This window comes from Antechinus flavipes, chromosome 4 (assembly GCF_016432865.1).
Source record: "Antechinus flavipes isolate AdamAnt ecotype Samford, QLD, Australia chromosome 4, AdamAnt_v2, whole genome shotgun sequence".
In the NCBI taxonomy this organism is placed as follows: domain Eukaryota; kingdom Metazoa; phylum Chordata; class Mammalia; order Dasyuromorphia; family Dasyuridae; genus Antechinus; species Antechinus flavipes.
In genome coordinates, this window is record NC_067401.1 from 386496689 (window position 1) to 386510761 (window position 14073).

At 39.1% G+C, this 14073-nt stretch overlaps 1 protein-coding gene and 1 long non-coding RNA gene across 4 annotated transcripts in view; one reads left to right on the forward strand and one right to left on the reverse strand.

Moving 5' to 3' along the window:
• LOC127562716 (uncharacterized) overlaps positions 1–3665 on the reverse strand; it is a 91816-nt gene extending 88151 nt beyond the window's left edge. The window contains exon 1 of the long non-coding RNA XR_007953800.1: positions 3454–3665. This is a non-coding gene — a long non-coding RNA (uncharacterized LOC127562716). The remainder of the gene's footprint in view (positions 1–3453) is intronic.
• The window catches only part of SYT2 (synaptotagmin 2), a 171661-nt gene that overhangs the window by 136803 nt on the left and 20785 nt on the right, over positions 1–14073 (forward strand). For 2 of the 3 annotated variants that reach the window (XM_051998639.1, XM_051998638.1), the window contains exons 3-5: positions 9657–9860; positions 11076–11242; positions 13867–13986. In XM_051998639.1, coding sequence (XP_051854599.1) covers positions 9674–9860; positions 11076–11242; positions 13867–13986 — 474 coding nt within the window. In that variant the 5' untranslated portion in view covers positions 9657–9673. Of the gene's footprint in view, positions 1–7658; positions 7736–9656; positions 9861–11075; positions 11243–13866; positions 13987–14073 lie in introns of those variants that run through there. The other variant, XM_051998640.1, reaches the window with a different exon arrangement.

Here is a 14073-nt window from a genome sequence, read left to right on the forward strand (position 1 = left end):
GAAGTGATTTGTCTAACATTTCCCAGGTTTCTGATCTCTAAGTTTTGGACTCTTTTCTTCACACTATGTGTCAGGAACACTGCATCTACCTTCAGTTTGAACACCTGAGCCAAGCTGCTTGTCATCCCCACATTATCACCAGTAAATCAATCAGTAAGCATTTATTAAGCTCCTACAACATAGCAGATACTGTGCTAGACCCCTGGGGTATGAAGTTAATTAATTTGCTAAACCCCCAGAGTACAAAGTCAAAAGTGACACAGTCCCCGTTCTCAAAATTGCTGTTTAACTGGAAAAACAAACTCCTAAATATTAAAATAGGTATAAGAAGCATTTATTAAGTACCTACTGACTGTGGCAATGTTTTCTGTGGAGAAAACTGAAACAGAATTAAGTCAACTTGCCCAGGACCCCACAGTGATTCTCTGGGTCTCATCTGAATGAAGGTCTTCCTGACTCTAGAACCAACACTATGCTCTGAGACACTTCTTAATTCCTTTGGTGGTATTTTTCCTCCAGTTACATATAAAAACAACTTTAAACATTTGTTTTACTTTTAAAGTTTTGGGTTCCAAATTCTATCCTCTTCTTGAGATGGTAAGCAACCTGATATGAGTCATATGTATATAAAAATGTAAAATATTTCAATATTAGTCATTTTGTATAAGGAAAGGAAGGAAGGAAGGAAGGAAGGAAAAAAGGAAAGAAAGAAGAAAAGGAAAGAAAAGAGAAAGAGAGAGACAGGAAAGAGACACATAGAAAGAAATTGTATGCTCAGTCTATAATCAGACAACATCAATTCTTTGTTTGGAAGTGGATGGCATTTTTCATCATGAGTCCTTTGGAATTATCTTGAATCATTGTAATATTGAGAATAGCTAAGTCATCCACAATTCATCATACAATATTGCTGTTACTTTGTACAATGTTCTCCTGGTTCTGATGTTTATTGCACTTTGTATCAATTCATGTAAATCTTTTCAGGTTTTTCTGAGAGCATCCTACTTGTCATTTCTTATAGCATAATAATATTCCATCATAATTATATGTCACATTTTGTTCAGCCATTCCCCAACTACAGGCATCCCCTTAATTTCCAATTCTTGGCCAAGGTACAAGTTTCAATTGGGCCTTAAAGGAAATCAAGGATTTTAAACAGAGGAGGTAAAGAGGGAGTGAATTCCAAGAAAGGGGACAATCATGTCCTTTGACTTCTCTGTCTTGGCAGACTTTCTGCCAAATTCATATCCTTATTTGAGACTGGCTTAAAACCTATCTCTTCAGGGAGGTTTCTCTGTTTACCCCAACTTCGACATTTCTGTAACCATCCCCTTGTCAGAGCTGATTAGAATAGCATTCATTAATATTCACTGCTCTGCTTCCCTTTCTGGCTCATAGCCCTAGCACTGTCCACATGAAGACCCCTCCTTTCACTGAATTCAGATTAGTCCATTTGGGTGCACAGGTCTCAGTGCATTCCTGGGCTCCACAATCCCTATCTCACTCTCAGACAACCAAGAAGCCTCCTGGTCACCTTTTCCTCTTGTGCTACTTGCCCAACTGTGAAAGGAAATACAAACAGGAAAATAAGGTACTGTTCCTTCCCATCAGCTCAAAAGTTAGAATTACTCTACAATTCATAGAACTCATAGATCATCCCTACAATTCACAAAAGATAAAACATTTCACAACATCCTGAATACCAGTTTCTTTAAAAAGACAATCTCACTTATTATATGTAGAACACTGGAGAGAGAGAAGTATATGGTACAGCCCCTTCCCTCAGTGGGTATAAATCTAGTTTAGGAAATAAAACTTACACACATGAATAAACAAGTAGATTTAGGCAAATTATCAATAAGAGATCACAGGCTATTAGAGTTACAGGAATGAAAAGAAGGTGACATTTAATATGGACTGGATTTAGGTAATTTGGTACAGTGAAGAAAGAGACCACCAGACTTAGAGACAGATGATCTGAGTTTAAATATTGTCTCTCCTTAATCTTTCTAGGTCTTAGTTTCTCCATCTGTAATGGGAGAATCTGTAAAATTAGGGCATTGTCTTTTTAAAAATGTATTTATAAAATTATTTTGCATGTAACTAGTAAAATAAAATATATATTCAACTTTTGGGGAGGCAAAATGATTTAAGAAAAAAGAATCCTATCAAATGAGTGTTATTATCTTCATTTATTGAGGGAATTGAGGCAAAAAAAGGTTAACTGACTTGCTCAGATCATACAGCTAATTGGTTTCTGAGGCCAGACACTTTGCATATCAAATCTGGACTTTCCAAAAGGCAGTTGGTGGTATTAGACTGGGCTGGGAGAAAGACAATAAAAAAATTAAATTAAATTTTAAATTAATTTAAAATGTATTTATTTAAAGCTCAGAGGAAGAAAAAAATAGAAAAAGGAAAAAAAAATTACCATGTGTAGTATGGTGAGAACATAAGAGAAGATTCAAAATATGAAACAATAAGTTTCCATTTCAAGAAAGCCCATATAATAAATACTACACAGTGTCTTTGAAACAATCTATCTTTTCACTGGTTCCTTGCGAGGGTATTGTCTAGATGACCTATAAAATCCCCTAAAGCTCTGAATTTATAAGTCTATGAAGTGAGACCTGTGCTCTGCCCTGAAGGATAAAAAGGGTGAGTGAAGGGAGGGAGGCAGAGAAGAAGGAAGAAGTTATAGCTGGGATCCTTACAAACTGTTTTATGGCCTGGCTTTCTGGGGAGATTGTCTTATACTGGTTAAAAGAGAAAGACAAAAACCTTAAGAATATCCAGAGTATTTATTAACCAGTCTCCACAAAAGATCCACATAAGACTCACAGATAACAACAATGATAATAATAATAGTTAGCATTTTTATAATGCATTAAAGTTTACAAATATCAATTTATTTTATTAAAACAGCCTTGCAAGGTGGATACTAATATGATGCTCATTTTATAGCTGAGGAGTTGAGGTAGAGGCAGATTAAATCGTTTGCCTGAAGCTGCATAGTTAATAAGTGTTTGAGGCCAAATTTGAATCAGAGCTTCCTGACTCCAGGCCTACCATTCTATCTCAGTATTTTCTAACTGTAACAAAACACAAGCCCTAATCTTCCTGTTAATGCTAGATGCTTTCAAAAGAATTTTTTTAGATTGAAATGCATTTTGGGTAACTGTGATGTATAACTCAAAAGCCAGAAAAATCTGATCAGAAAATATGGTCCTTTTTTCTTGAATCTTAGTTCTGCTAGGTGAAAAATTCTGCTTCTCATTTAATTATAAATGTTTATGGTATTGAATTGAACTGAAAACTCCCCTGCTGCATCCTTGGTTAATTCCTGATTCCCTCCTGTTCAAACAAAGATGTTTTAGTCAATCCAAAATTTTCACCCTGTAAATTTCCTAGCTGTGCAAACTGACCTTGAGTCCTTTCCCACCATCCCCTTACCTCTCTTTTATCAAGAGCTGGCTCTGCAAAAATCTTCATTATTCCCTCATTATCCAGGGTGGTTTTGTTCTCATTTCTTGTTGAGATGAATTTAAAAGGGGTGTTTCAGGTTATGGAATCTGTGGGAGCCATTGATTTCCTTCTTCTGTCTTATTAATGTTTCTAGTTTCTCTCTTGCTGCCTGTAGGTCTTACCCCTCTGGTAGACTTATCAGAAATACTTTATCTCTTTTATGGTTTTGGGAATCAGTGACTCATGTTTTGCTTTTATGAGCTCTTTTTAAGTCCCATCCCCACTCTCTTTTCTGAGTGCTTTCTATAAACCTTGGAGCATTCAACCCAATAAGCATTTATTAAATTCTTTCTCTATTTATGGCATTGTTCTAGGTGGTGGGTACACAAAGAAAAAAATTTATCCCTGAATGCAAGGAGTTTCCATTCCATCAGAGAAAAACAGATGCCTATGTGAACATATTCAAAATAAATCCAAAGTAATACGGTGTGTGAGAAGCACTAGCAGTTGTGTAAAGACTTCAGATGACAGATGAGCTTGAAAGAACTAGAGATTGGTTCTAAAAAGCGGAGGGGAGAAGGAAGCCTGTTCTGATCGGGACAGCCTTTACCACTGCCCAGGGAGGAAAGAGAAATGGAATATATCAGGAACAGCTAGAAGTGAATTGAGTCGGTTTCCTAGGGCACCAATACCAGGGCACTTCAGTATGATTTTTTTTTTTAACTTTCCAGCTCTTTGTCTCCTCTTCTTAAGTCCCAGAGTCAGTATATCCTCATCCCACTCCCAGCTCCCGAATGCTAATTACCAATATGGCTTCCTTCCTCTGACCCTGCTGCTATCGTTGTCTTACAATGGAAAGAGTGATAAATTTCAAGTTAGAGAACCTTCATTACTTCATTACTCATATGATCGTTTTGCTCCCTGAGCCTCAGTTTCCTCAGTGGTATAATAAGTGGATTGGACTGGATGACTCTTGATGTTCCTTGTAGCCCTGCATACATAATATCCTGTTGCCCATTTTTGGCACTTGTTTAATTCTTTTCCTTCTACCTCCTTGAATAAGGGGCAATTTTGTGTTTATTCTTTCTCCTTAAAAAGAGAGGCACAGGATATAATTCTAGTTTTGCCACTATTCAGCCCCATAACTATATACAGTCAATCTATCAGAATTTATTGAATGTAAATAGTCATTTGTGTCTATTGAGACAAATTTTTGTCATTTGTGCTTTGGCCAGAAACTCTGATGGTCTTCTGCTCCTAGATTCATTCATTCGTTCATTCATTTACTTGCTCACTCATCCATTTATTTATTTGCTTGTTCATTAAATTTGTGCTGAGGCAATTGGGGTTAAGTGACTTGCCCAGGGTTACACAGCCAGGAAGTGTTAAGTGTCTGAGATCAGATAAGAATTCAGGTCCTCCTGACTTCAGGGCTGATGCTTTATTTACTGTACCATCTAGCTGCCCCCATTTATTTATTTATTAAGATTTTTTTTGGACTAGATGAAAGAAGAGATTCTTTGCCTCAGTTGCTCCTTAGCCTCAATCACTGAATCACTCAGTCAAACTGAGACCTGTTGAAGAACTTCCCTTTAAAAGACCAGGATCCCCCATTTCACTCAGGGCCATCTCCAGCATCTTGATCTATATTTTGCCATGGGACCCAGATGGCTCTAGAGGGGAAAGTGAGGCAGGTGACGTTGTACAGCCATCCCTCACTTAAATACAATTTACTTGCATGTCATGGCATCACTTCCCTGATGTCACGGTGCTCTTTGAGAACTAAGGACAAGCAACAATTAAATACCTGCCATGTGCCAGGGGCTGGGTGCTAGGGATTTGGGAACAAGAGTTGAATCAAAATCAATCCTGTTATAAAAGGAGCTAATAAAGGAATCAGGAGCTCTACAGAGAAGACAAAGCTAGAGGCATAGATTGGGTGGCTTGAGAATTTATCTGCATAGTGGTGATGGTTGAAGTTATGAAAGTGGATAAAATTATTATTTTTATTTTTAAAAATATTTAAACCCAAGTCTTTCTTTCTTTTCTTCCTTTTTAATAATTATAACTTTTTATTGACAGTACATATGCCTGGGTAATTTTTTACAACATTATCCCTTGCACTCACTTTTGTTCCAACTTTTCCCCTCCCTCCCTCCACCCCCTCCCCCAGATGGCAAGCAGTCCTATACATGTTAAATATGTCACAGTATATCCTAGATACAATATATGTGTGCAGAACCGAACAGTTCTCTTGTTGTACAGGGAGAATTGGATTCAGAAGGTATAAATAACCTGAGAAGAAAAACAAAAATGCAAACAGTACATTCATTTCCCGGTATTCTTTCTTTGGGTGTAGCTGCTTCTGTCCATCATTGATCAATTGAAACTGAATTAGATCTTCTTTTTGTCGAAGAAATAGTGAATGAAATTATTGAGGAAAGGGGTGTAGAAATAGGAGAGGACAAAATAGGACAGGACCAACGACAATGAAATGATGAGGATTAACATTTAAGGGGTAAGAGACAGAAAAAGTAGGACAGTAGTGTCTGTTCCCAAAGACCCAGGGAGTGACTTGAGGAATGTAGGCTAGGAAAATTAAGACTCATTGAAATGAGGAAAATACCTCTGGCGTAAAAAAAGACATAGAAGTTAATGCCAAATATGAGGGGTTGAGAATGGTAAAGAGACTTCTTCCAGTGATATTTTATCAAGTTGTGATCTCACTGCAAGTATTCTAGGAGGCAAGAATGTCTTCTGATCCAATGACAACATATAAAACAAGGAAGAGGGTGGTGAACTCTGCCTCTAAAAAAGAAAAAAAATACCTTAGGCAATGAAATTGTATTAGACAGCAACAATCAATCATTTCACTTCCCTGAGGAAAGAGCTAGAGGGAGTAAATTGAGAGGCTGACCATAGATGGGTTTCGTTATCTGGAAAAAGAATGTATATGGTCACTCCAGGGAACCATAAAGAAATAGGAGGTAGAGGGCAAGTCAGAAATCTCAAGAATGGGAAGAAAGAAAGAAAGAGAGAGACACAGAGCTAGACACACAGAGAGAGAGTGAGACAGAGACAGACAGAAACAAAGAGAGAAGAGAGAGAGAGAAGACAGAGAAAGAAAAGAGAGAGAGAGGGAGAGAGACAGAGACAGAGAGAGACAAAGAGAGAGAGAGAGAAGAGAGAGAGAGAGAGAGAGCACTTTTATTAAGTGCTTATTTGCAAGGCACATAAGTTGGCAACAGTGGAACAGGGATCTCAGAAGCCAAGAAAAGAGAGAGCTTCAAGGTGAAAGGTATGATTAATAGTGTTGTCTACCCTGTTATTATCTCTCAGGTTTATTGGCAGGACAAAATGGAAGCATGTATGGGAAAACAGGAATTACTGTACTAGAAGAGAGACAGTGGGATAATAGAAAGAAGATGGCCGATATCCATCATTTTTTCCAGGTGATTCTCGAAGGTTCTGCTGCACCTTGAACTGCTGCACAGAGGTCCCCAGAAGTGGTCTCATTAAGGTTGAAGGCAGGAGAATATGTTTGTTCCAAGGGTGTCCTGGGAACAACAAGTCTCCCTTTTGTTAAAAGTTCAAAGTAATGAAATAAATAAAGAAATTCCAGGGCTAAACCAGGACTTGTTTAAGCTAGAGATACCAGAAATGAGTAATGACAGAAGCACAAACTTAGATCATGCCCTATCCTGGTTCTGTTAGTCATGTAGACTATACAGGTCTGGGGAAGGATTCAACTCTCTAGTGAACCAGATTTCTTTGCCTTCTTAGAGGAAAAGAAGAAGACTAACTGGTGTCCCGGATTATTGCAATGATGCTTTGATTGGTCTTCTTGATTCCAGTCTATTTCCTCTCCAATCTATCTTCTATGAAATTGTTCCTCAACTATTGGTCTGACCATGTTATCATCTGCTCAAAAAGCTTTAATGTTCCCCTATTATGTCTGAGATAAAATACAAATTCTTCAGACTGGCAAGTAAGGCCAGTGATCTGCCTCTCATCTGGCTTTAATATTTATTTCACTAAATTACCCTGGCATGGATTCTGTCAATATAAAGTTATTATTAAATAAAATAAAATTTAAAAAATATTTATTTCACTTTATAAACTCCGAATTCTAGTCCATTATGCTTTATTAGATGTGGCCCAAATTTAACATTCCATTCCTCTCTCTGCTTTCAGAAGTAGAAGTTGATAACACAATACATAGGAGGCTGAAGTTGCAATTAGGAAGACCTGAATTCAAATACAGCTTCAGGTATTTATGTGATTCTGGGCAAATCAGTTTCCTCAACTATAAAATAAGGATAACAACAGCACCTATCTTGCTGTGTATCAAGTGAGATAATCTTTGTAAAAAATTTTAATGCATATATAATCCCAGACTTGTCTGAAGGCTCAGTTCAGAAGTCAGCATCTATGAAAAGCCTTTTCTGACCTTCCTCCTCAAATTATTAGCTCTCTTTCCTGCCTCTAATTGTCTTGCTTTTACTTATTTGTGTGCATGTTGTAGCTCTGTTCCTCTCCCTGAAAGAAGTAAAGCTCTTTGAGGTCAAGAATTATTTCATTTTTTTATTTTGGGAGTTCCCAGTGCCTTGTATGCATTTAATGTATCAACACATTATTCAACAAACATTTACTAAGTGGCTTACTACACTTCAGACACTATGCTAATCACTGGAATTAGAAAGCAAAATCAAAAATAGTCCCTGTCCTCAACAGTCTATTAGAAAATACATGTTTGTCAAATTGGATTGAGTAATGTGTTTTTCTAAATCATGATAATTTCCCTGGCTTTAAACTGCTGCTATTTCCCATCTTCAGACTTGCTGGACCTTTAGTTTACAATGGCAAACTACTCCAGTAGCTTTGCCAAGAAAACACCAAATGAGGTCATAAAGCACATGACTGAAAAACAACGAACAGCACTCATAGCTGGGCCCATACTCTGTAGAGGGCTGAAACTCTTGAATCGATGCACTGAGGTCAGGACAGTCGAGCACTTGAGGCTAACTACTGATCGGACAATACTCTATGGGCATGTGCTTGGAAAATGGCCCTTCCCACTATCCTGTGCTGGCTCGATAATTGGTGTTACAGAGGATTGTAGGAGGGACTAAGGGGTGGAGTAAGACTAGCCAGGGTCACTTTTGTGTTGGACAAGGAAGAAGGAGGTTGTGGAGATCCTGCCTCCCTCCCCTTCACTTCTACCCCTAAAGACCAAGAATAAAGACTAAGGACTTTTGCTTATCCTGACTCTGGCTGATTCTAAGGTATTCTGGGCGCTAGCCTGGTCATCACAATACTCCTTTGCTTTGGTTCCTGTGATTTCCAATGTTGTCTAATTCTCAAATAATGGCGGGCTGATCCAGGGTGCACATATGAGCTTAATCCATTATTAACATTTCCCTCATCACTTTCTTAAGACTAGACAATCAACAAAAACGATACATCAAGCCCTGATTTGTAGCTTGCTGATTTCCCCAAGGTACAGATAATCACACTGAAGATCTAACGATTGGCAAGTGTGAGTTGGCTCTAGCATACCCCTGGGGCTCTTCTGGTGTTCTCACCCTTAATGAAGCCACATCTGGAGACCTGGAGACCTTTATGAAGCAGCCCAAGCTGGAGCAGACCCTTCTATTTGGAGAAGGCAAAGGAGTAGTTCTGGAAAGTGGACAGGTCAGCTGCCCTGCCTGAGAGGAGAGGCGGGGATATGATAAGGATGGCAATAACCAAAGCCAAGAAAATGGAGAGTTTCAAGGTGAAAAGAGTGACTAGGACTGTCTGCCCTCTCTCACACAGATCTATTGGGAGTATAAATGCAGAGTATATGAAAAGTAGGAATTGCTGCACTGGCAGGAGTGGAGGGATTAGGGAAGAGGAAAATAGGAGAGTGGAAAGAGAATGGCACTTGCAATCAAATGTCCCAGATTTGAGCCCTGGTTCTACCATTTATTAGATTTTAGATTCCTCATCTGGAAAATAGGGAAATTATCTAATGACTTCTTGTGAGGATCATTTGAGAGTCTGTTTGAAAGCACTTTATAACCATAAAACACTGGGATTTTGCTTGGTAGTTTTTACATCTGTTATCTGTATTGTTGTTCTTATTCTTCATTTGCATTTCCTCATACACCTGGATGGAGAAGCTCATGACAACCTCTCTGTATTCTCAGCTATCAACTGAGCCACCATGCGGAATATCTTCAAAAGGAACCAGGAGCCCATTGTGGCTCCTGCTGCCACCACAGCCACCATGCCGGTGGTTCCTGCAGGGCCTCCGGACAACTCCACAGAGAGTGGGGGGGCAGGGCCAACTGGAGAGGACATGTTTACCAAGATGAAGGATAAATTCTTCAATGAGATCCAGAAGATCCCCTGTGAGTATCTCCTAGGCAGAGAGGGGGGAGATGTGACCATGGCATAGGGAGGGAGCGTGCAGATGGAAGCCATGAGATGAGGGTGCTTGAGGGAACCTGGAACCCTCAGGAGTCCCTGGTGATATCCACCATTGTGGGCTGGGACTTTTTTTAAATTTTGGGATTTTACTCTAGTCTTTGACTGTGAGGGTTTTTTAGGCTGCAGAATGGCATTATATGGGTAATCTTTAAGATCCTCCCTTAGAATCTCTAAGATTTTAGGTCTTTGGGTTAATCTTCTCCAAACAAGGGTGGGAAGCTAATTTGGGACCATTCTCAGGAAGGGATCTCTTCCATTCTGATTCTAACAAGAGCCACCACAGTCCTTTTATAGGGTTAGTAAGTGAATTTCTAACATCTCTTCTGTTGGAATTGTGTCCCTAGGCAGAATTCTGAGAGATCTTTTTCCAGGTAGCCTTCTGCCCATCTACTTGGACGACAGGAGTTTGGGATAAGGAAAGAGTAGGGGTTTGGGTAGCTAAAAGCAGTTCTTGCAAATAAAATAGAAATTACTATGTATGGTGGTGGAAGAGTAGAGCAATAATAGCTTTGGGGAGTAAGTAGTAAAAAGACTATGAGTTGGATTTTTCCAGATGCTCCCAGTTTCAATCCTTGTCATACCAAAGGGATTGAGTATGATTACCCCAAGAAGAAAACATTTAGAAGGAACACAATTGCTGTCTTCAAGTATATTGTGTGAAAGAAGGAATAGATTAGTTTTCTTGGTTGGAGAGCAGATTTAGGCTTGAAGGCAAAAATGTACTAACAAGTAGAGCTAGCTAAAATTGGAATGGCCAGTGTTGGGACGTAGCAGCATCCCTCTTCCTTGGGCTTAAGCATTGATAAGGCAGAAGACAATTTGTTGAGAATTCTTGCTCATGTTTGGTTAGACTAAGGGCCCTCCCAACTCTGAGATTCTGTGATTCAGTAAAATATCCTGCCCTGTTGTCCCCATGAACCCTCACCTTCTCCCCAGTCTTTTGTTTGATGGTCTACTCCAATGTGTTTTGGGAAATATGGTCCTTGGAAATTTGCAGAGGATTAGAACTAAGGCTGGGCCTGTGGTGATAGAATTTCTAAATGTAGAGGGGGCACCATAAGGGGGGAGAGATTCTCCCTTCTGGGCAAAGGGGTTTAATGACTCTCAAGCTATTGTGGCATGTTATGTGTGTGCAGTACCTCCATGGGCACTGATCGCCATTGCTGTGGTGGCCGGTCTCCTCCTCCTCACCTGCTGCTTCTGCATCTGCAAGAAGTGCTGCTGTAAGAAGAAAAAGAACAAGAAGGAGAAGGGTAAAGGCATGAAGAATGCCATGAACATGAAGGACATGAAAGGAGGTCAGGTATGGCACCAAAGGGGCATGGAGATGCCATCTTGTTCATTGGGACAGAGCAATCTAATGAGATATTCAAAGGATTCTGGGCTATTTTCTTGAAATATTTCCAATGATTCCTTAAAAAAAAGAGATTTGGGACCAAAGAGGGGAGGGAAGATTCACATATGGAGTTATAGTAGGCAGCAAAGTAGCAGAGTAGATGTAAAATGTTGGACGTGGCATCCAGAAGAACCAGATTCAAATCTAGCCTCAGCTTCTTACTTAGCTGTGTGACCTCAGGCAAGTCACTTAACTGTGTTTACTTCTGTTTCCTTAACTATAAAATAAGGGTCATAATAATACCTGCTTCTCAGGATTGTTATAAGGATCAAATGAGGTAACATTTGTGAAAAAAAAAGCACTTAGCACAGTGGCTGGCACATAGTAGTCACTATATAAATATTAATTTCCTTTCCCTTCTCCTTATTATTATTGTTATTGGTTTCCTTCCAAAGTCAGTTGCCTTGGTTCCATGGATATTATCACTCAGAAGATTAAACCAGTTAATGAGAAAAAATAATTATCAGCTTAGATTCCCATTGGCCAATCATGCAGTGGGGGAATAATGAATTCCTTCTGTCTCCTCTACCTTTAAAAGAAAGGGGGTGATATATTGTCCCCAAAGCACTTCTTGGATCACAAACTATTGGAATAGAAGGAAAATCTTTTAAGAAGGCATCGTTTGATGCCTTTCTGTCTTGTTTGACTTTCAGAAAGAGGTGAAAGGGGAAGAGCAATAACACGAGGGTGAGGAGACCCAGGTCCTTGTCTCAGTTATGTCATTTGCTAGTCATAAGCAAGTCACCTCCCCTTTCAAAGGTCTTTCATTGTCTTTATCGGTGAAATGGAGAATATGATACTTGCCACACCTACCTCAAAAGATTGTTGAGAGCATCCCATGATAGCCTTTGGGGATAAAAATCTATAAAACGCTCTCCACATGCAAAGCAATATTAATAAAACAATAATGATAACTGACATTTATATAGCACTGATTATCTGATTTAAACCATGTTTCAATCCTCGGATAGAAAGTGATCAATCAATAAACTTTTATTGTGCACCTACTTGCAGGAACTGTGCACTGAGGATACAAATATGGAAAAAGATAGTTCCTGCTTTCAAGAAACTTACAATCTAATAGGGAAAGAGTACACAAAAGGAAGCTAGAAAGTGGAGTGGGAAGGATGTGCTTGAATCGGGGGGCATGGTAAAGAAGTGAATCAGAGGAGTCCCAAAGTAATATGGCCTAGAACCCAGAGACTGTAGAGGAGAAGAAAAGAATTTAAGATTCTAGAAGACAGGGATTGGTTCATTTTAAATACTTGTTTATTTATTTGTTTGTTTTAAAATAAAGAACATAGGAGCAACAGGATAATATTTAGGAAAAATATGCCTCCATTTTTGTAATCTTTTAGTATAGATTTTATCTAATTAATCTCCAGAACATGTAAGGATTTTTAGTACATCTGCTGAAATGTTTAGAGTTTTTTCCTAGACCTGCTCAAGACTCCTGGGCAGGCTTTCATACATCCCCGGTTTTCAATTTTATCAAATTATGCAATGGGAATAATTTCAATATTCAAGGAATTTAGGATCAAAGCAGGAAAGAAATGTCTTCACTTTAAGGAAGAGAGCTGAGTAGGGTAGGGAATTATGTGTCTGTGTGTGCATGTGAGCATTTGTGTGCCCAGTTCTTTAAAGGGGTTTCCAGTGGGCATTATCATAATTAGACATTTCCCCAAATTTAATCTGTCTTTGAACTCCAGCCTGGTCTCTATAAAGATAGTCAACTGGTAAGCATTAATTTTTATGGTGAAGGATTTTTCTAACCTTTCCTTTCTCTTTCTTCTCTTGCCATCATGGAATTCTCACCACCAACCCATTTCTTGGTCTGGATGGCGTTCATGGTATGTCTTTTTGAGTATGTACAGGATTTAATTTTGGAGAGAGAATTGAAAAGGGAGGAGGGCAATAGGGAAGTTACAAAGGGACAATATGGAAGTTGTCTAGATAGTAGAAAGATTCTGGGGGTGTATTTTCCTTATCTGTAAAATGAAGAAGGTGAACTAATGGGTCTTGTCCAGCTTTTAATTCGATTAACCTCAAACTCCAGGAAGCGCACAGCAGCTAGCCAGAGTCAATTGTCAAATTTTCAGTGTGAGAATTTATACTTTGAAATCCAACAAATGCTATAAATCAGGATTTGATTTATTGTTTTGTTGATTGTCCAGACTTAAGAAGTTAATGGAAAAATGTTAATAATTCAAACTAAATTTAAAAGTGTGTCCTATTTAAATCTCTCCATCCCTACAAAGAGCCAAGTTTTAAACACTTGCTAGCACACTACTGGATGGAATATTTAAGATTTGGGATGGGGTTCAAGTGAGTCATAAGCCTAGGACCTCTACTAACTTGCATACCCATAGAGACGCTTCTTGAAGTCCTAAGGAAAATCCCATCTCTCCCCCTGAGGATTCTTTCCTTCCATCCATTCCATCTTTCCATCCCAGGGAAGAAGGGAAGATGCCCTCTCCCATTCTTCTATTATGCTCATTTGGGCTGTTCTCTCCTCCTCCTAGCTTCCCCAGGATGATGATGATGCAGAAACGGGACTGACAGAAGGAGAAGGTGAAGGAGAAGAAGAGAAAGAACCTGAAAACTTGGGAAAATTGCAGTTTTCATTGGACTATGATTTCCAGGCTAATCAGGTGCCTAGGGATTTGAGGGAGGCAGTAGAAAGGTGGAAATGAAGGGAAAGTGGGGTTGTGCAGGAGCCTAGAGCCCACTGCTAAATC